Source organism: Microtus oregoni, unplaced genomic scaffold (genome assembly GCF_018167655.1).
Source record: "Microtus oregoni isolate MIOR12 unplaced genomic scaffold, Mior012 000021F_ref0000039, whole genome shotgun sequence".
Lineage (NCBI taxonomy): Eukaryota > Metazoa > Chordata > Mammalia > Rodentia > Cricetidae > Microtus > Microtus oregoni.
In genome coordinates, this window is record NW_024543080.1 from 30,693,379 (window position 1) to 30,716,052 (window position 22,674).

The 22,674-nt window shown below is 43.0% G+C and overlaps 1 protein-coding gene across 1 annotated transcript in view; it reads right to left on the reverse strand.

The window, feature by feature from the left end:
* Nwd2 (NACHT and WD repeat domain containing 2) overlaps nucleotides 1-13,341 on the reverse strand; it is a 145,887-nt gene extending 132,546 nt beyond the window's left edge. Inside the window, exon 1 of the mRNA XM_041671327.1 lies at nucleotides 12,393-13,341. Within this exon, the coding sequence (XP_041527261.1) occupies nucleotides 12,393-12,543 (151 nt within the window). The 5' untranslated portion in view covers nucleotides 12,544-13,341. The remainder of the gene's footprint in view (nucleotides 1-12,392) is intronic.
* Between the last annotated feature and the right edge of the window lie 9,333 nt (nucleotides 13,342-22,674).

Below are 22,674 nucleotides of genomic sequence, written 5' to 3' on the forward strand. Positions count from 1 at the left end.
AGGCAACTTGGGACTAATAGCCTATTTCATGCTGCAATTTAAAAGAAGTTGGGGAAAAGTATTTATTCAAGTAAATCTCATTCCCTTGTACTCCATTTAGCTATCTTCTAGGGCTTTTAACGAACTCTGCTATATAATTTCCGAATCCTCATTATGTTTTCGGAACTAGTTTAGATGCTCTGGAAAACAGTCTTTTAAAGTAATTACTATTGTCCCCAATTTTCTGAAGAGAAGTAGAACTGGAAGAGACCAAACATTAAGCTCAAGTTTGTAACAATCTTGAGATTTAAACCAGGACCTTGCCTCCCGCTTCCAGTTCCTTATATTAGCCAGTTCATGCCTCTGCTCTGTTTTTCTTACTCTCATTTATATGTTGCTATATAACAGCCTAAAACAACTACCACTATTATTTTCTTGAGTCTTCAGTTTGCAGAGGGATGAGATGAGAGCCAGCCTTTGCTCACATGTCGTCAGTCATCTTACCTTGGGATCTAGAGCTACTACCAATGTAGCTTATTGTACTTGTGAAGAAGGCGGTATTGGCTGTCGGTGCCTTTCTATTGAGGCCCTTGGACTAGGTGTTAGGGTTCCCAGAATAATTGTGGAAATGGCCAATGTCTAAAAGCCTAGCCCCAGACCTTGGTTCTGTACCTCTTTTGTGTTCTATCTGATGGAACAGTCAAGAGAATCTAGATTCAAAAGGAGAAGTCAGCCTTCACCTCTTAATGTGCCCTGTTTGCGAAACTCTTGCCAATTTGTAAAATTTCTTGTTCAGGCATTTTCCTTAAGCTATAAAACCATCTAACTTAAGAATGCTCTTTCTGCCGTGACCTTGAAGACAATCCCTGCAAATGGCAGCTTTGATGCCTATTCTTGGTTATCAACTTGACACACCGGGAAGAAAGATCATTAATTGAAGAATCATCTCATCAGTTGGCCTGTGGGTATTTCTTTGGGGGCCTTTTCTTGACTGTGAATTGATGTAGACTGGTCCAGCCCACTGGGGCCAGTGCCATTCTTAGGCATGTGGGCTTGGCAGAATAAGAAAGAATGTGAGCTGGAGGCCAATGCCGGAAACTACTCTCCATCAAAGCTCTCCTACAGGGTCCTAAAGATTTCTCTTGATGATGGCATATAGCCTGTAAGCCTAAATAAACCCTTTCTTACTCAAGTTTCTTTTTCTGTAGTGGTGTTTAACATAACTGCAAAAAAAAAAAAAAAAGCGCTACAATAGAAAGTGGAGTGGGCTGTTACTGTCACGAACCTGACCACATTTTTGGGGGAGAGAGTAGAAGCATTTAGAACACTAGGGTGGAAAAGCCATGTTCAGAGCTTAGTGGGCTATTCTACGGGAGAGTGGTAAATAACAATGTTGAGAGAAACAAAGACAGGGGAGGCCTGGTTTGCAAAGTTTCATGGGGGGAGTAAAGACCCTATAAGAGCTATTCGTGGGATTATTTGGATTAAGACCGCGTGGAAGTGAAACCTGGCTGACTGAGGAATCAAGTTATAATTGGTAAGAGAATAGCCTCATGGAGGTGAACTCTTTCTGGGAAGCCTTCCCATAAGGTTAGCACACAGGGTCCCAGACGGTTGACATTGATAGACACTCTTGGACTTCAGTTTCACTTCGATCTCGCTGCAATTACTCCCTGATTTTTTCCTCTTATTTTTGATATTACAGGTAAGAGGCTTGAGTTTTTATACACTTTTGACTTACAAAATATTGACCATGGGATTTTTAAGGTGAACACGAGACACTGAAGGGAAGGAATGGTTATGGTTTAACAGCAATGTGTTTGTATATTAAGCTGACAAGGGGTTTACTTCTGAGAGCTAATTTTGGTTGTTAACACATCTGGGAAGGCAGAACCTGAACTGAAGAAGTGCCTCCATGAAATCAGTCTGTAGGCATGTTTGTGAGACATGTTCTTAAAAGATGGAACAGGAGTCACAGGAATCAGTTACTATGGACAATGCAGTATCTTTCTAGACAGGTGGGTCTAAGCCATATAAGAAAGGTAGCTGAACATGAGCGAGAAAACAAGACAAAAAAAAAAACAACATTTCTCAGTGGTTTCTCTTCCAACTTCCTGCTCAATTTCCTGGTATGACTTCTTTTGCTAATGGACTGTGTAACCTGTAAGCAGAAATAAATGCTTTGTTCCTCAAGTTGCTTTTGGTCATGATGTTTCTCATATCAGCAGAAAAGAAAACTAGAAAATATTTTCATGGGGGAAATAGGCCTGGATCATTTTTCTTTTTCTTACATAATTCCAATATTATTGAAATTGCTTTTGTATAAGCAATTTCCCACAGGTTCATGTGCTGGAAGCTTTGGGTGCCAGTATGGTGGTGCTGAGAGACTGAAGTACCCTGAAGAGGTGGAAACTAACAGCAGGCAGCTATATCATTAGGTCACTAGGGCACCACCCTCAAAAGAAATTAATGCAGTTATCACTGGGTTGCAAGAGAACAGATCATTGTAACATGAACAAGCCTGGCCCGCGAATTACTCTGTTTTCTTATTTTGCTGTGTGATTTATCCCTCTCGCATAAGCTTCTGCTGTGAAAAAATTGGCCATGTATGATGGAGACAGAAGACCCTTATAAGAGCCAAACCAATGTGGGTGCCTTGTTTCCTGATTTCCAGAACTATGAGCTTCATAAACATGCTGTAGGGTTCTTAGTTGTAGCAACAGAAAACTCTGTGAAACAATACATTATTCAGGTTTATGAATAGGGCATGTGGCTTTAAAAATTAACTCCTTTTCTTAAAAAATGTTCTTTTTGGTGTTAGAAGATTTTTCTTACAAAAGAATTAGTACATCACTTGAAGCTTTATCCTCTTATTACACAGTGACCTCAATAACTTCTGGATCTTATTTTAGTTAGCATTTTCTAGAGTGCCATCCAGTGAGTATGATCTTTTGCTGGAGCCACTCTGCTTAGCAACGGCCTGGCATGCAGGTTCTACTTGACGCAAGTACATTTTCAGTACATTTAACAGTTTCAACACATCTCTCTCCCTTTGTGAAGCTGTGATTCTATCAGTTCTGTCATTCGAGCAAGAATTTCTTACCACTTATTTTCTCCAGTATAATTTCCCCCTCTGCATGCTTGCTTACTCTGCTTTGCAAAGGATGGAGAGTTAAAACTTTATTTCTGCTGCTCCTATTGCCTCCTTCCTCCCACACACAGTGTTTACATGACAAATATACTATACAGTATAATGAATGATTTAGTCTTCACTCCATGGCAGGCATTACTAAACAGCCATTGCTTTCTTTGTCATTCAGCTTTAATATGGCCCCACCTCCTTCTCTGATAATTCAGAAATGAGGCTTACCTCACTTCTGGGGCATATAGAACTCTCATTCTTCAGAGATGGCTGTTAATTAGACCTTTCTCTTCTATCATCTTAATTACTTGTTTTTACTGAATAAGTTCTCCTCAGGAGCAACTCCTGCATCCATCCTGACATACCTGGAAGCAAACCTCCTGTGTATACTGGAGACTGTTCCCAGCACACTGGCCCACATCACAAAGTTATTCAGGAAGTTCTTAGCAGTCTCTTTCCCAGCTCTCTGTGACTCACAGGTCCCAATGCTAAGGGACAGTTAAGAGCTTGCATGTGGGTGCCGATCTGGGCCACTCTCCCTTGTTACTGCAATATGGGGTCCTATTGCTTTTGCTCTTTTCTGCCTCTCCTCACCTTATCATGGGAGTCAAGCACAATATTTCCCAACACCTGCTTCATATATGCCCAAAGTCCATGTTATCCAATAATAATAGTAAAGATGTCATTTAAGTAATTCTCACTTCCCTGCAATCTTTATAGTTAGTTTCTAGAACTTTTGATGTATTATAACTTACAGTTTTTGAGTCCTGACTATCTTAGCAAATTCTGTGATTATGCTTCTTACACTTAAGAAAATTAAACAAATTTTGCTATATTCTTTTATCACCTGTTGGTTGTCTTTAGATTCTATTGGACTTTCTAGAACCAACTTTGTCTTAAAAAAAAAAAAAACTCCCCTTTGTTGATCTGGATTTGTTCTCGTGACCTGAAGCCAGACCACATTCCCCCTGCTGGTTAGAGTAGAATTTTGAGATTCAGCTCACCTGAGTCTTTCCTTTAGGCTGAATGTGAGTAGCTCACCCTTGATGAAGACATGAGATGCAACCACTTGATTACAGTCATTTCTGGCAGCCTTTTAACGTGAGCCATGTCTTTTATAAATGCAGGGTTTGTGTTTTTGGACAGTTGTACTTGCCCCATGTCTTAGACGTATGGGTCTACAAAATGAAGGCAGCAATGTGTATCTCTTCCTTGTTTTGTGACAGTCCATATCAACTAATTAGGAGACTGCAGGGACACAATGGGAATCCAGAAAGCATTGTAGCTGATACTTAGAATAACATTAGAAAGAAATGGGTTTGGGGGCCAGAATCTCTCTGAAAGATACTATTGTACTGACAGCATTGTGAAGGCTACTCTTTCTGTTTTACAGTTTCATTCTGCAATCCCTATAGAAGGGAGATACAAGTCCCGCCTGCTTTGCTCTGAATAGCAGCAGTCTTTGAAAAAGCTTTGATTTATAATGAGGTTTGAAGAAAGTATTTAATTAGCAGTGAGTATTGTTATCATTCTGAGCTGTAGTTTCTGATCTTTTTATTAAGTTCCATTACAACTTTTGCCCAATTTTGCACGAGCTGACACATTTTAATTTGAGGAATTACTCGTTGGCTTCAACAGAAATTGCGAACAAAGACAAAGGAATACAAGGTGTCTCCCTGCCAGTAACACCCTGATTTCTCCCAGACATATTTTACAATGTAGCGATTCCATGACCTTTGAGCAAACCCACCTGCTTTCTATCTGCTTAAGACTCATGCCAGCACAGAGAAAAATCTAAAAGAAATGGTTAGTGGAAAGCAACCTGATGCTGGATTGCTTATTATTCTTGGTCTACGCTTGACAGCAGATAGTCTTTGATGTCAAATGCCTGTGCCACTGCTCTTCTGGGATGCTTTGGGTTTGAATTCATGGAATGTTTAGACACAGACATGATTACTCGTGAACATTTTCTTGTTGAGTCAGTGAAATATACATTGTCCCATGAGTTCTCACTAGGAATTTCTCAACAAAGTGCATTTTCCAGCATTTCAACAAATAATAATGTCCTTAGCCTGAATTTTAAAGATGAACCCTTAGGCTTATTTTATTAAATTCAATAAATTCAATTTATGCTGTAGAATTTCTCACACTTGACATTTAAAAAATGTGTGTGAGTTTTTTTTAAATGTTTTCTTTTTCAGTTATTTAAAGAGATGGAATCTCTATTCCCAAGGCCATGCCAAGATTCCATCTTGTAGATATATTTGGTATTTGTTTGCAGTTCTTGGTGTAATTATCTTACATTCTCAATGACTTATAATCTTCTTTCTATTAGCTTTCCACTGCTGGAGTTTGAATTCAAGGCCTTGTGTTGCAAGGCAAGCACTGAGCCACTGAGCTATACCCCAGCCTTCTGTTATCCATCTCACCAGGGTTTAATTTGTACTGTTTAAAACTGTAGCTCTAATGTTACTAATAACTTGTCTTGGGTAATGGTATATGAAAATTCAAAAGGAAAGAAATGAACCTTCTGGGTGGTGGAGGCAGCTGTTCTCTGCCCCGAACAGAAGGTCTCTGAGTCTCTTTAACTCTCTGTATCACCTCCTTTCCCTTCTCCACAACTGCAATCCCTGGGAAGATTACAGCAGGTGGTTTAGTATACCAGCACTCTTGCCCCTTGAAAGCTGCCCTGGGCCCCAAGAGCAGACATTACCTTCTTCTTCAAACTAACGTTTTATGGGGAAGACCACATGGTCACATCCATGGGACAGTGAGCCTTATCTGAGTTCTCAATCACAGAAGCATGAAAAACAGTAAATCATTGTTTTAAGCTTTTATGTCATGGAGTGGGCTGATTAACAGCGACAGGTAACTGAAACATAGACTCAAACTTGCAGGCATCGTTTAAAGCAGAAAATGAGAAGGGCAATACCATGGCATGAAAAGAATGTTGAAAGACTGGTAGGTAGATGAAACCATGAAGTTAGAATGGATTTGTAGCTAGTGTACCTCTATGGTCCACGTCATTAAGTGTTACCACAAGGTATCAGTTCTGTTCTTATTCAAAGTGCTGGAAGCTCTTTGCGGAATAACAAAGACTGCTTCTTTGTGTTCCCTGTGGAGATCTCATCATCACTTTGCCTCATATTTGATTATCATGTAGAACAGTTTCCAGACTCTGGTTCTATTCATTTCCTGGGGAGACCTCCCAGCTCCTCACTCTGATCCCTCCAAAAAAACAAAACAAAACAAAACAAAACAAAACAAAAAAAACTGGCTTATGCAACCCACTTTGGAGCTTCTCAATGCTCCTTTGCTTGTGTCTTGCTATGACATTTATCACATACATTATGGTATTTAGGTAAACTCAACAGGAGCAGAGACCTGCTGTGTATGGTGGCTGCTGTGCTTTTAAACACCAGAATAACATCCACATAGATTAGAATGTTCAGGAACATTCCTTGGTTGAAGGAATGCATGTGCCTGTTTTCTCCTGGGTTCCACACATTGTTTTTTGGTGCTGAGGATCCATTACTCCTTCTTTTCATCCTCTCTATTGCAGAGTGTGGACTGGGAAGCATGGGAATTCATAGACTTGCCTGTTGCCAGTGCCCATAAGCAATTCCAGCTCCTTGAAGTCGGGCAGGAGAATAATACTCTTTAAGATGACCAATGCAGAAATGTAAGTGGAAATGCACAGTGACAAATTCTGAATTTCTTTTTCTCCATCCATATGTCTCTCCACATGCAGAGAACAATGTGCTGATATTGCAGCCCTGGACCAGGGTGCTTTCACTCCCTGGAGATTCACGATATATAAAGGGAAGGCAATGAGGAAGTTCTTCTGCTATAGTTTATGACATTTGACATGTGATTTCTAGTAGACATGTCATTTTGCAGAGACTGCTGGCAACTTGGTATCCATGCGCACGTCTACAGCTCTCTGTCCTCTGGGTGGCAGCTTTTTTCGCAGTGGCACCTAAATGCCTAGTGGTATCCTTAACTTTTTGTTCTGTATGCTTTGTAAAGATTTTTGGACACCCAATTCTATGAATGATATGGAGTAGAAAGGTTTCTTTCTCTAGGTTGAGTTCTAACAAGTGGCTGATAGAGACCTCATTCCTGTCGGAGATCACCTACAGAGTGCCTGGATGTCACTGGAAAATAACACAACAAACACATAGTGAGTGTTTGTTATTTTTTCCTGTGTGCCCAGTGCTTTTGTTGAGTGCTTTGTGTGTATTCATTTATTTACCTTGCTCTCTAACCCCTCACAGCTACTGCTGTTATCTTACCTCACGAGTCAGGAAACTGAGAACAAAGGCGTTAAAGAACTTGCTCAGAAATAGTTTATTACATAGAAGATAAAAATTCCAACCCAGAAAGCTTGGTTCATAAGCCTAAGTCTATTGGTAACCAATACTCCCCTTTTCCCCAATAAAGTCTCCTTAAGGACCAAGGAGACATGATCAGTAGACTTTTGGTGTTTGTGTATTATGAATGTCCTGTGTATGTTATCCCTAAGTAGCACAGTTGGCATATTCTCATTTAAGATTCTTTAGTTTTAAAGGTATTCTTGGGGTATATCAAGAGGTCTGTATGTGATAGATGCACAAGTGTACATTTGTTTTCTGCTACAGTTTTCTTCTTGACAATGCATAAAGGCAGCAAAAAAGGGAGCCATGAGAGCTTAGGATGACAGAAAGGTAAGAATAAGAGTAGTGAGGAATTCTCGCAGATCTCATTTGAATCTTGATGCAGATCTTTCTTTGTTTCTTTGGGGCAGAACTGCAAACTAAAGAAGGTGACCAGTGGTTGTGGACATTGAGTCTGTGTAGACACGAGGCGAGAATTCATCTTTTTTGTGTCTCCATCAAAATGGAGAATAAGATTTCCAACTGAGAGCCTTAAGGTCTGAAGAAGAGTCTGGGAAGCTAAAAAAATCACACTGACTGAAGAAAAATCAATGGGAATGATCTGAATATTTGGTCATCAAAGCTAGGCTTTGTACACAACACTCGGATATGGCCATTTTGACAATCTAAATGGACAGGAATGAACGTTGGCTATTTTTTCTTTATTCCAGGTTTCTTTTCACACACGGAGTGAGGTGAGTATAGCAGCCCTGGATACACAATGCTATAACTTATTCTGCCCCCATTGGAAGGCTGTATCTAGAAGGAAAATATAAACACAGAAGCCCAGACACTTCTTTTAATATTTACAGAATAGCTGTAACCCCTGTTCTCATCCATGTTTTAGATTTGAAGTGTGTAAACTGTCCCTGGCAAGAGGCACAATTATTTGCTCCTTATCTAGGAGTTGGCAGCTCCTTGTAGTTGTGGATTTGATTTTTGAGAAAATCAATTTACATAGTTTAAGCTATATTCTCCAATAAAGTCTGTATCTCTTAGCTGCAGTATCACAATTCCCAAACCTTAGTGAACAGTAGAGTGCCCCCAGTTTGAGTGATTACATAATCCAAAATCACTCCAGTCAGTACTGGGACTTTATTTGACATGAAGCTACTTATTGTCTTTATCTACTTAGAGCAGTGGTTCTCAACCTCACTCATGCTGAGACCTTTAATACAGTTCCTTATTCTGTGGTGACCCCCAATCATAAAATTATCTCATTGCTACTTGATAACTAATTTTGCTACTGTTTTGAATCATAACATAAGTACTCAATATTCAGGATATCTGATATGTGACCCCAAAGGGGTTGTGATTCACAGGTTGAGAAATACTGATGTAGAGCTTTGAGCCAGTAGCCACATGTGTATATAAAGTCATATGCATGTTTATATCATATTTATTAAAATGAATAAAACTCAGATTCTTACTCACACTATTTAGACACAACCATCATCCATGACTAATGCTGTCAGAGCAAACAGACATTTCTGGCATTTAGGACAGCTCTGTACAACACTAAGGGAAGGCATGTATTCTTATAGACACATATATGGCATGGCTGTTAGTCCAGAGCCCCCATACTTAATAGGAAATTCACATTTCCTCCCCCAAAGACAGGAGAAATTACCAACTCACATTAATACTGGAGATCATAGGTGAAAGGACTATGGGATAGCATCATCCTTTGTCAAAAACAAAGGCAACATCTTTTCTTTTGTCTGAATGAAGATGTTACTTACTTTAAACTAGTTGAGAATGGATGCATGGGATATGAAAGTCCTTCCAGTCAAATAACTCTCTCTTCTCCTCTCCTCTCCTCTCCTCTCCTCTCCTCTCCTCTCCTCTCCCCTCCCCTCCCCTCCCCTCCCCTCCCCTTTCTTTCCCTTCTCTTTCCATTCCATTGTTGTATGTGTTTTGAAAGCATTTACTTCCGAAGCAGTTTAAAAGTTGTCTTGGCAAAAAGAGAGAGAGAGTAGTTATATGCCTAGAAGACTTCCAAGGACGAAAAAAGATGGCGCCAATGCATGGGCGTGAGACTAGATGAAGTTCATCCATTCAAGTAAGTCTGGGATAACGCGACTGCCTCCCTGACAAGTATCCAAAATCGTCCATATAGTGGACATGGATAGACTTTTGAAGAAGTTAAAGTTCATTACAGTTCAGTATGTTCTAAGATTCTCTTGTATGTCCCATGACTACCTCCCAGTGGGACCAAGTGGGTTGGGGCAATTGTGTTTCCTTTTAGTTGTTTATATTCTTGGAGCCAAAAGAGTCTGGACAGCACTTTTCCACCATATTTGGTCATATAGACATGAGACAGTTTCAGGGATCTGGATGCTGCCTAGATTGTCAAAGAGCAGCAACATAGGTGTTGTGAGTTTCCTATGGGATCTGTCTGTTTCACTCTGCTGCATGAATCCAAAAAAGTAACTTCACTGAATAAAGCCTGAGTTGTCTCACCTGTAGAATAGAAAGAATCCCTTTGCTTACCACTCTCAGAAGCATTTGAGGATGAAATCAAAATTGCATGAGCTGATACATGGAAATCTAATTACCCATTCTGAAGACACATATTGCCATCACTGGGGTTGGGAAAATTCCAATTCCACACAAGTATTGTAAAGCAATACCTATTGAAAACAATCACCTCAGCAAGAGTCTTGTTGGGTTTCTCAAAATGAAACAAAACAAAAGAAATTACTATGGCTTCAACACAAAACAGCTTTTATTCAGATGCAAATTGGGCTTCTGCTTGTAAAGGAAACATGAGATAGTGTCCTTTGTCTTAATTTGACAGTGGAAAGGCTCTTCATCTTTAGTATTGTCCAAGAATCTAATATTGGATGGTACCAAAGCACAAGCATTTGCTTTCTAAATTGAATCCATAAAGATGCCATGGCAAAGTGCTGCCTCGGATGGAGCATTTCCCGGAGTTGTAAGGCTTCAAGCTGAGAGCATTAAAAATGCCCATCTCTGTCTATTTTCAATATGCCCTTGGCTCTTCAGTCTGGATGAAATTCAAAGACTTGCTTCACGAGTAATCTTCACCTTTCTGGTCCTTTAAGATCAGCCTGGAAGCCAGCCAGCCAGCAAAATCAGTGACCAAGAGACATGGCTGAGGCCTCCCTTGTGGTTTTTTTTTTTTTTTTTTTTTTTTTTTTTTTTTTTTTTTTTTTTTACTGTGCATTAGTGTGTGTTAAGTTTTTAGAACAACTAAGTTGAGGGTTTGGAGAATAATGTGCACTCACAGGTGTAACAAAATGAGAGTAATCTTGTTTTAACTTCCATAGTAAACTGACAACATCAATTCATTATCATGCAATCACAGAAAACACGTATTTAGAGTAAGAAACAAATTAACCACTGTTAACATTAACAGAACACTCATGGTATTTTAGAAGCAGTTTGCTTTAAGGACAGGCAGTGTGCTACACAGCAGGGTAAACAATTCACCCGGCATTTAGGAAAGTCTTGGGCAACTGAAAATTACAAGACTTAAACATCGTCTAATATAATTCTTTCAGACGTTATTGCTGGGACTTGCAGATTTCCTGAACCCTAACTTTAACGATGCTCCCCATTTTATGGCTATTTAATTCAAATTTCATGTCAAAGTCCTGGAAGGCATACTTGGTATGGGATGAATTTTGATGTCACCAGATCTCTCGAAAAGCACCCTTTATTAAGTTCTGTGAACGTGAGCGGTAAATTCAGGGAAGGACAGTGAGCCCCGCTCCGTGCAAGCACAGAACGCTCCTATGAGGCCCCCCTGCAAGCACAGAACGCTCCTATGAGACACCCCCCCTCCGGAAGCACAGAATGCTCCTATGAGACACCCCCCCAGCACAGAACGCTCCTATGAGGCCCCCCTGCAAGCACAGAAAGCTCTTATTAATTATGGCGTGTTATTTGATTCTTCCTCATTCCATTGTGACCACACAACCTTTACCAGAAATTTCCAGTAGTGCAGCCCTCCCGTTTAGAAGTGATTGTTTCCAGAAAGTTACTTTTTCTGTCTTCTCAGAATGCGTTTTACAACCAACCAGAGCCTCGAATGTTCAATGAGGCAAATTCTTCAGTCTTACATAAACTTATAAGACGCTTCTCAGGACCCAGGACCACCCTCCCCCCCCCTCCCTAAAATATTACCTAGCTTGTTAAATGCGTTCCCCCTTTCCCACCACCCACTGGGAACCAAAGTTAACCTTAAGAACTGAAAACCGCTTCTGTCATGGTGACTACAAAAGCCCCAAACCAACAAGTTTCCATGGAGCACCTAGCAGGTGCTTGACTGGAGTAGGAACTCCACCCAGGAGACCAAGACCCTCAGCACAGATGAGCTCAGATGAGCGTTCCAGGACCAATTCTGCTCTGAGGTGAGCGCCTCTCTGTCCTGAGACTGTCTGTACTCGCTCCCCGACCCCCAGCCCCTGCCTTTATCTGCAAGGCCTGTGTTGTAAGAAATATGCTTGTCGCCTGGGTGAGAACATACGGCAGGCAGCAGGTAGCCCCCATTCAGCTACCCTTTATAATTATCAGAAGAAAGAAACCGTTAGAAGAAAGGGGTTACGGTGGAAAAGGCAGAATGAATCCTCTGGAAACTGGCTACTAACTGCCTCAGCTATGTTTTAGATTGACTCTGGGAAGAAAAGTGTGTCCTAGAAGTCAGCAGGGAAGCGGATGAGTTAAAGAAAAATAAGTGATTGGAATGAAATTCCCACGCGCTCCGGGCTGCGGCGGGAGGCAGGGAGCGCAGGGGAAGCAGAGTGCACCCGGATGGGAGGCCCCACACACTTTTGGCCACGCACCGATCAAAGGATCAACAGACGGACCAACAGGGGCAAGGGACTTACCTTCAGGGTTGGCGCTGATGAACACTCTGACGCTGCGGCCGGCGGGTACGAGGTGAGAAGGCAGGGCGGTAAGGTTCCCGGAGAACGCCGCCCGCCGGAGCGCGGAGTCCCGGGGACAGGGCAGCTTGGTGCCCGCGCCGGCTGGCCACATCGCCCTGGGGGAGGATTAGCTGCCACCACCACCTCTGTTCTTCGGGTCCCTGACCCTCCGCGGCCCCACTAGGGTGACGTCGGCCGGCACCGCAGCTCAGAGCCGCTCGGAGCCCCAGGCGCAGCCCGCAAGCTCCGTGGCGCTCAGCTGTTGCCCGCGGGCGGTGGCCATACAGACCCTCGGGTCCCGGGGTTGCGGTCGCTTTCCGCACCTCTGAGGCTGTCTTGGCTCGGGCCCAGGGTTCGGCGCCGCAGCGCGGGAGGTCAGCGTAGAGGATGCTACGCGGGCGGCGCCGGGTTGTGAAAGGAAGAGCCCATTCGGCTCTTGGAGCTCGTAGCCATGTCCCTGCCTGCGCCCTCCGCGGGGACCCTAAGGGCCACCTGAGCAGGTCAAAGTTTAGGAGAAGGTGGCGGGAGTATGTCTGGACTCGCCTCTCTCGCAGCGCAGAATTAACGCGGCTCACTGGGCGGTGTCGATGCGCCGGCTGGGGGACAGCTCGGGGATCTCCCGGCTTCCTCCGAGGACACGCTCCAAACTCCTGGCTGCTCTCTCAGTGAAAGACAGGAGATCGATCTGCCCGAGATTCCTGCTATTCCCCCCCTCCAACTCTCCTAAAGGTCAAACCAGCCCTGAGCGTTTGCGGGAATCCAGTTGCGCGGGCGTCTGCACGCCTTTGCCAAGTCCCCAAAGTTCAGCGCGCCTCGACACCCCATGAAGGTCTGGAGCATCAGAGCTCCGGGTATTGAGGAAGGCGGGTCACGGTCGCCCTTCCTCTCGTGGGGTGGGAGGCCGTGTCTCGCCTCTGCGCTCTCTCCCCACGCTCGTGAGAATCAGGGGGTTTTTATAGCTAAGCCACGATGCTCACGTGGTCCTCCCCGCGTAGTCGGGGACCCTTTCTGGAAGCGAATCTCTGCCGGCAGTTCTCCCTAGATTTCTAAAGGACCCAGGGAGCCTTCAGGCTCCCACTGAGATGCCTTCCCTGGCTGTTTGCCCTCCTGCGAACTCAGAGCTGGCTTCCAGGAAGTGCGGAGCCCTGTAAAGTGTGAGCTTTGGCTCCACTGGAGGCTAAGACTCTAGAAAGGGAGACCACCCGCCACGCCCCACGTCTGCAAAGTTCAGGGGACCACAGCTTGGGGGCTGGGTGTCAAAGTTGACCAGAGGTTGTGGGTTGTTTGCACATAAGTCAGTGCAGGATACTGGATTGGCTTCATGTGAGGCAGATACGGTCAGTCCTAGACTGGGCATCCAGGGACAAGGATAGGAGATGAACTTCCCACGGTCTGGAGTGGTATGTGATGCAGATAAGCAATTGTAAAATTGCTGTCACCCTATGCAACCCTGCAAATCCCAGAGAGGAAATAAGTGTGGTACTGTTGTAAGGTAGGGTGGTGATGCGGAAGAGAAGGGAGTATTTGGACCCTGGGTTGGAATTTGGGTTTCAGATGCCACATTCTGAGTTGGGGGCAGGAGAATCAATCTGTGAGAGGAACCCTCACATCCCAGAGACTGGGGAGAGGATGGGTGGCTACTGAGCTTAGCTGGCCATGGTGGCTCAAGTTTGTAATCACCAGATCTTAAAAACTGGGATTGTTGTTACTTCCAGGAAAGGCAAGCCTGGAGTACAGTGTGAAATCCTGTCTCAAGCAAACAAAAGGAACGGTATGTGAAGCTTATTTCTCACCTGAAGACTCCTATCTTAGGCTTCTTCTGCATCCCCAGTGCCTGCACTTCCTCTGGGTCCTGCTGGTGGCAGTGAAGTCCTGTGTAGCGCTGTTCATAGCTTTAGAGCACCCCACGCCCAACACACATTCTGGGGACAACCTCTTTGGAGAAAATGGGTCTCTAGGTTTTTAAGGCTCCAACTATTCCTGAGACCCTGGAGCAGACAGCACTGGCTACTGTGTGATAATTTCACGGTACCCACAAAGAAGCCCTGAAATAAAACCCAGCCATCTCTTTGATTGATTCGCTGTAGCTAATGCTCTCTCTAGAATTACGGTTTCCAAGTAAGGAAGATACTCAATCGGGAGCCGCATCCATCCAGAGGTTCTCACCCTCCGTGTCCCTTGGTTATATACGGAGAATTCTGGACAGGTAATGAACACACAGTGTTGGCCTCTGCTTCAGCCCTTGTGAAGACACAGCTATTATAGGAAAGCAGCCAAAACTACACTATGCCTCATCTTTTGGCTGCTGTAAAACACGGATAAAAAGCTTACACAGATTGTAACCTGCACAACTCCCCCTCCCCATGTTTATGTCCCTGTTCTTAGAATCAAGATTACTGTTTGTGTCTTCTGACCTTTGCTTAAGATCTTGCTCCCGTGCTGAATTTTCTTTGAATGACTTTGGTATTTTTGGCAGCCTTTGTAACCTAATTAACTTCTAGACAGGCTGAAGTTTAGCATCTGCCTGTGTTACTGCAGACCAAGTCTGCTGAGGAGAGCTTTGTCACTGTTCGCAGTGCAATCTCTACATCACCGCCTTGGCTGGAGAACACCTTTCGGGTCGTGAGGAGGTGTTTGCTTGAACATATAGAATCTCCTATCCTGGCCCCACCCCACCTCTTTCCTACACACAGAATCAACTATCCTGATCCCACCCCCACCTCTTTTCTACAGTCTCCCAATCTTTCTCTTTTTAATACTCTGCCAACAAAGACTAATGTCTCAGCATGCAGGTAATGGTCCAAAAAAAAGAGGTCAACCATCATGGTAAGATTTCAGTGTTAATTCCTATAATTTCCCAGCTTGAGGAATTCAATTAGTGATAATCATTAGATGGATAAACTCCAGGTTTTGGAGGCTACTTAATTTTTATCTTTGTTTAATATGTTTTAACACTTTGTCTTCTTCAGTAAATAGTAGGAGTGCTATTTCATTTCAGCACATGAGAAAACAAGGCTGAAAACCAGAAATAACTAATACACGGTAGTAAACTTAATCTATACCAGAGCCAGAATCCCAGTATTAGTGCTCTTTTCAAAGATTTTTGCAATATGGCAAGTTCATTTTCTAACTGTCCAAGTCTGGCCCTGGCTGCGATTTTGAACAGTCTGGACAAAATGGTCACCCAGACCTCGTGGACAGACGTGGAGGGTTGACTGGCCTGTCTGCTTTCAAGATGAGCCCACAGGTCTACACCCTCCTGACTTACTTCCTTTTTAATTTTTTTTATTGTCATCACATGGTGAAATCAATACCATCCCAGAAGTAGGCGGGAGAATTTAAAGCCTCCAGAAACAAGAAGAAAAAGAGTCAAGGACCAGGGGCCTGAGACCATGCTGATGAGGCAGTCTCTTTTCTTTTTTTTTTTAAATTTATTTATTTATTAAGAATTTCTGCTTCCTCCCCGCCACCGCCTCCCATTTCCCTCCCCCTCCCCCGATCAAGTCCTCCTCCCTCATCTGCTCTAAGAGCTATCAGGGTTCCCTGACCTGTGGGAAGTCCAAGGACCGCCCACCTCTATCCAGGTCCAGTAAGGTGAGCATCCAAACTGCCTAGGCTCCCCCAAAGCCAGTACGTGCAGTAGGATCAAAAACCCACTGTGATTGTTCTTGAGTTCTCAGTATTCCTCATTGTCCACTATGTTCAGCTAGTTCGGATTTATCCGATGCTTTTTCAGACCCAGGCCAGCTGGCCTTGGTGAGTTCCCGATAGAACATCCCCATTGTCTCAGTGTGGGGGTGCACCCCTCGCGGTCCTGAGTTCCTTGCTCGTGCTCCCTCTCCTTCTGCTCCTGATTTGGACCTTGAGATTTCTGTCCGGTGCTCCAATGTGGGTCTCTGTCTTTATCTCGTTTCATCGCCTGATGAAGGTTAATATTCAGGAGGATGCCTATGTGTTTGTCTTTGGATTCACCTTCTTATTTAGCTTCTGTAGGAACATGAATTATAAGCTCAGTGTCCTTTATTTATGGCTAGAAACCAAATATGAGTGAGTACATCCCATGTTCCTCTTTTTGGGTCTGGCTTACCTCACTTAGGATAGTGTTTTCTATTTCCATCCATTTGTATGCAAAATTCAAGAAGTCCTTGTTTTTTACTGCTGAGTAATACTTTAATATGTATATATTCCATACTTTCTTCATCCATTCTCTACCCCTGGATCCAGCAATACCACTCTTGGGAATATACCCAAGAGAGGCCCTATCATACAACAAAAGTATATGCTCAACTATGTTCATAGCAGCATTGTTTGTAATAGCCAGAACCTGGAAACAACCTGGAGGCAGTCTCTTTTCTGCTCTCACCCACCCCATCCTTTATAATGCTGACCTGTGGGGCCATTAGATCACTGCTCAGCCCCCTTCATTCACTGGACTGGAAAGAGTCATTTCTTCATAGACTCCATCCTCCTTGATACAGAAGTTAATGACCCTGGAATACATTGTCATTGCACTAAACTAATATCTAGTGCTATCCCAAGTGCTGCCTGCGTGATACACTGTTTTAAGCTTTATTTAGCACTTCATTTAATTATATTGCCTTAAGGGTCTTCACCTAGCATGTCCTATCTCCAGTCTAGCATCCTGTCTTACACATTATTGTCCCCTGTACATCATCTTTAAAATTGTTATTTATTTACTTTTATTTTTATACATTTTAAAATAAACTATTTCCCATTCCTTTTCCTCCCTTTATTGTCTCTCAAGTGCCCTGCTCCAACTCCCTCTGTGCCTGTTTTCTCAATTTTATAAACTCTTCCTTACTATTGTTACATATGTATGTATAAGTATTCAGAAATACTTGAATATAGCACACTGAGTTCATTTTCTTGTCTGTGTATGTGTGTGTATATATGGTTTGTGGGCTAATCACTTTGTATTGGCCCCATCACTGAGATAGACTAATTCTTTCTCTCTCTGTACTCACTAGTTGCCTGTAATTCTTTGTCTAGGTGTGGCCCCATGAAATTTCCCCCTTTCTTGTCCTGTTAGCATGTATATTGATATTGTCATTTGTTCTGGTCATGCTTATGCATCCTTTTCTAGAAGACTTTCTGCTATTCTGGCTCTAAGAACCTTTCTACTCCTCTTCCATGATATTCCCTGAGCTGTAAATGTGAGCTATTGTGTGCTTGCACACGCAATGCTCCATATTGCATGCTCATATATGATGTAGATGTATACACTGCGGTTGTGCTCCCCACAATGCTATCTCTGCATAGCATCTAGTTGTGGGTTTGTGTTATGATCTCTCCATGTGCTGTAAAGACAAGCTTCTTTGACCACGGGTGGTAGCTACAACTATCCTTGGGTATAAGGATCATACTCAGAATGTATTTGGAAATTATACTGGTCTGATCACATGCTCGTTCAGTCCCGGTCCAGCTGGATTTGGTGAGCTCCCATTAGAACATGCACACTGTCTCAGTGGGTGGACCAACCCCTCGTGGTCCTGACTTTTTTGCTCATCTTCTCCCTCCTTCTGCTCTTCAACTGGACCTTGGGAGCTCAATCCATTGCTCTGATGAGGGTCTCTGTCTCTGTCTCCATCTGTCACCAGGTGAAGATTCTATGGTGATATTCAAGATAATCATCAGTGTGATAGTGGGGCAAGGCCAGTTCAGACACCCTCTTCTCTGCTGCCCAAGGACTCTCTGAATGTGGCTGACAATGGGGGCTGACTGAGAAGCCATTGATAAAGGCACTGGGACTTGTTTCTACTGTATGTACTGGCTTTTTGGGACCCTAGTCTATTTGGATGCAAAGCTTCCTAGGCCTGGATATAGGGGGGAGGGCCTTAGACTTCCTACAGGACAGGGTTCCCTGCCCTCTCCTAAGGAGGGGGGGGGAGGAAGGAGGGTGAGTGGGGGAGCGGGAGGGGAATGGGAGGAGGGGAGTAAGTGTAAATTTTTGAATGGAAAAAAATAAATAAAAAAAAAAGAAATTATATTGGTCTATCAAAATGGTGGTAGTAGCTTTCTCTTTTGAGATTTGTGGCCTTACTACCCCTGGGAAGGTGGCTAGGTTTCTAGTACCAGGCATGATTTCCCTCCTGTTGGGTGGAAATTAAGTCAAATTCTATAGCTTCCGAGATCAGACGAGATTGGGCACATTCAGGGTGGTATGGCCGTACACTCTACAGCTGTTTCTTATTGCCAACATGTAAGGGGCACTTATAGCACATTTAGGGATATATTGCCATGCCAGTCTTTGTTGTAGTTCATAGGTATTGCAGTTGGGTAGAACTAGTGATTGCTTCTCTCCCTTGGCATCTTGCATAGTATTTTCTGGTACAATGGAAGTTAGATAGCAGGGAGGAAGATTTCAGGCTAGATCCAGCTTAATTAATACGAGTCCTATGCCTTTAGTGTGTGGTGTCTTCAGAAATGGGGGTTTATCTTTAGTCTCTGAGAGGCAACCAAAGACAACAAAAATAGTCTATATTGGTCTGGGAGTCGCTTGGATGACCTTGACCAAAGAAAGGAGGTTTCTTGTGCCTGTTACTGGGATTTTGTAAGTACATGGTTATTATAGCTAGCATTGCCAGCATCTTCCTTGATGATGCATATATACATGCATGATACACACACATATATACATACTGCATGTTTTATGTATAATTTTAGGCAAATACAAAATAATATTTCCTTGAGGCTTTATCAAACAACCCACCTCCCTCTTTCTTCTTCTGCATTGGCCTCCCTCCCTTTCTCCAGCTGGAGCTCCCTCTCCATTTTACATTCTCTATCAAGGGCATCATGCTAGTCCCCTCTCACAATGACCCCCCACCCAGTGGTTCCCTTCTACTTTTCTGGTTTCTGAAGTCACCCCATTTTGTATATTCACATCAGAAGATTTAGAGCTAGGGATTACAGATGAGTGAGTATATGTGACATTTGTCTTTCTGGGTCTGGGTTACCTCACTCAATATGATCTTGCCTAGATCCGTTCAAACATTTACCTAAAAATTCCACGATTTCGTGTTCTTTTACAGCTGAAGAGTAATTGCATTGTGAAATGTGCCACATTTTCATTATCCACTCACATACTGAAGAAAAGTTAGGTTGTTTCCATTTTCTGCCTGTTGTGACTAGAACAGCAATGAACATGGCTGAACAAGTATCTGTGGCATAGGATGTCAAGACTTTTGGACATTTATGTCCTTTGTATTCTGTTTTAAGGCTCATGTGTCTTCCTGTGATCAGCCACAATATACAGACACATCTCACCACTTCCTTTATGTGATAGCTGGTAACTGTCACCCAGATTTAGGCTGGGCCACAGGCCCATTTTTTTTTTTTTTTTTTTGGATGTGTAATAGGGACTACCAAGGAAAATGCCAGTGTCAGATCTTACACGACTGGCTCTGACCCAGCGTGTGTGACTCCATGTACACTTATGTCTGTGTACATCAAATATTCTGACCAGGAAAGTGGTCTGCTGTTCTGTGTTTGTACTGTTGGTGGGTGGGGACAGTTTTTTTTTTTCTTCTTCTTGAGACAGGATTTCTTTGTGTAATAGCCTGACTGATCTGGAACTGGCTCTGTAGACCAAGCTGACCTCGAACTCACAGAGATCTGCCCTTTTATCCCACGTGTTGGGATTAAAGGTGTGCACCACCCCTGCCTAGGTGGGTGGGGCTAGTTTTAAAGCCCCTTGTATTTTAAAGAAAGCCAAACAAACACATATTTCCACTCCCTCTCAGGAAATCAAGCCAATGGAGCCAGACATGCACCGTTTGTGTTTCCCAAACTTGAGGCAAGATCTCAGATACAGTATTACATTCATGCTCCCAGTGGCTTTCTGATTTGGTGATAAATATTTGATTCTGCTTGGCTAACGTGAGAAATGAATAATACATGGTCACTCAAGCCAAGACTATGCTTCCCAAAGTTCCAGCACAGGATATGAGCTAAACCATCAAGAACCCACTTACTTGTTTACAAAATGGAATTTTTCAGTAGAAGTGAGAATTTGTCAGCATAACAATTTGTCAACATAGATGGCTGATTCAGAGGTGTCTGCAGCAAGATGGAAAAGGCAGCGGCTGAGTTCTAAATAAAGTTACACCTTTCAGGAAGCGCTATTTGATGTTTTCATGACTCAGAAATTCTAACTTTATACCCACCCCTTCCAAATCTGTTTCATGTATTTTTTGATCAGTCTCCTTACAACCTTCCAAACACATTGCAAGGAGAACACTACACACACCACCCAAAGTAGAGGAAAGTAAGTTCTGAGACAAAAAAAATTCATCAGTTCATATTTCTAAATTAAAAGTTTTATTTTTGCTTTACAGCTGCCAGGATTCCTCCTCTATGACAATCTCAAATATGCACCTTAGAAACCTTCTTCCATCACCTGACACTTATTTGGAGAATTGTGTTTTCTTATAAAGTACGGTCATACATGCTAATTCACTTTATTTCTGACCCCATGAAGTAAGTTCTGCATTAAATATTCCACACCTCACTTTCACTGGAAAAGAGGCTCAAGAAACATTAGCAGGGTCACCAAATTTAATAGATTCCTGAACACCAAGTCACACATCAATGATAATATATTACCTGGCCACCAACTGATAAGATCCATTTGACTACATTGCGAAAAATCATTTGTGGCTGTATAAAATTCATGCCCATGGTTCTGCAAACTAAGCCACATGGAGCGTAAATCACTCTCCATAGGTAGCAGTGCTCACTACATCATCTGCTTGCATTACCTACTGTTCTCTATGGATCAGATGTCAATTTCCACATCCTTGGATTCTATTAAGAGCTTGGTTTGGTAGATGGGTGTTTTAGCTTTCCTCCAGTATGACAGGCATCTGAGGTGAAGGGAAAAGGTTATTTTGACTCACAGTTTGGAAGTTTAAGTCATCAATAGGTTGGCCATGTTGTTTTGGGGTCTCTGAGGGCCAGCACATTGTGGTGGAGAATGGGGAAGCAGTGTGAGGCAAAGCTGCTCACTTTATGACCCGATGTGAAGGAGAGAAGAGACTGTCTGCCTGCAAGGGCAAGATCCCAATACACTAAAGACTCCCTGGCTTCCACCTCTCAAGATTCTTTACTATATCAAAGGAAATGGGCACCGAGCCTTTACCCCATAGGTGTGTGGGAGACCCTTCAAATCCAAGGAGGAGCAGTGGTTGTCTAAGCACAGATAGCTAGGAAGTACAAGCTCTCTGAGCCAGATTTATCTCACCATTCTAGTGGATGGTATCTTTCCATTAAGCAATGCCGAGTCCACAGAAGATGCAAGAAATTCTCCCCTTTAAGTTGTTTCATACTTGCTCGTGCTCCGTCTCCTTCTGTTCCTGATTTGGACCTTGAGATTTCTGTCCGGTGCTCCCGTGTGGGTCTCTGTCTCTGTCTCCTTTCATCGCCTGATGAAGGTTAATATTCCTGAGGATGCCTATGTGTTTGTCTTTGGATTCACCTTCTTATTTAGCTTCTCTAGGAACATGAATTATAAGCTCAATGTCCTTTATTTATGGCTAGAAACCAAATATGAGTGAGTACATCCCATGTTCCTCTTTTTGGGTCTGGCTTACCTCACTCAGGATAGTGTTTTCTATTTCCATCCATTTGTATGCAAAATTCAAGAAGTCCTTGTTTTTTACTGCTGAGTAATACTCTAATATGTATATATTCCATACTTTCTTCACGAGCAAGGAACTCAGGACCACGAGGGGTGCACCCACACACTAAGACAATGGGGATGTTCTATTGGGATCTCACCAAGGCCAGCTGGCCTAGGTCTGAAAAAGCATGGGATAAATCCGGACTAGCTGAACATAGCGGACAATGAGGAATACTGAGAATTCAAGAACAATTGCAGTGGGTTTTTGATCCTACTGCACGTACTGGCTTTGTGGGAGCCTAGGCAGTTTGGATGCTCACCTTACGAGACCTGGATAGAGGTGGGCAGTCCTTGGGCTTCCCACAGGTCAGGGAACCCTGATTGCTCTTCGAGCAGATGAGGGAGGGGGAATTGATCGGGGGAGGGGGAGGGAAATGGGAAGCGGTTGTGGGGACGAGGCAGAAATCCTTAATAAATAAATAAATTTAAAAAAAAAAAGAATATAAATGATTTAAAAAAATCAAAAAAAAAAAAGTTGTTTCATACTGACATAGCTCACATGTTTTCAATATATTACTTGGGTCACTTGTACATTTTTCTCAT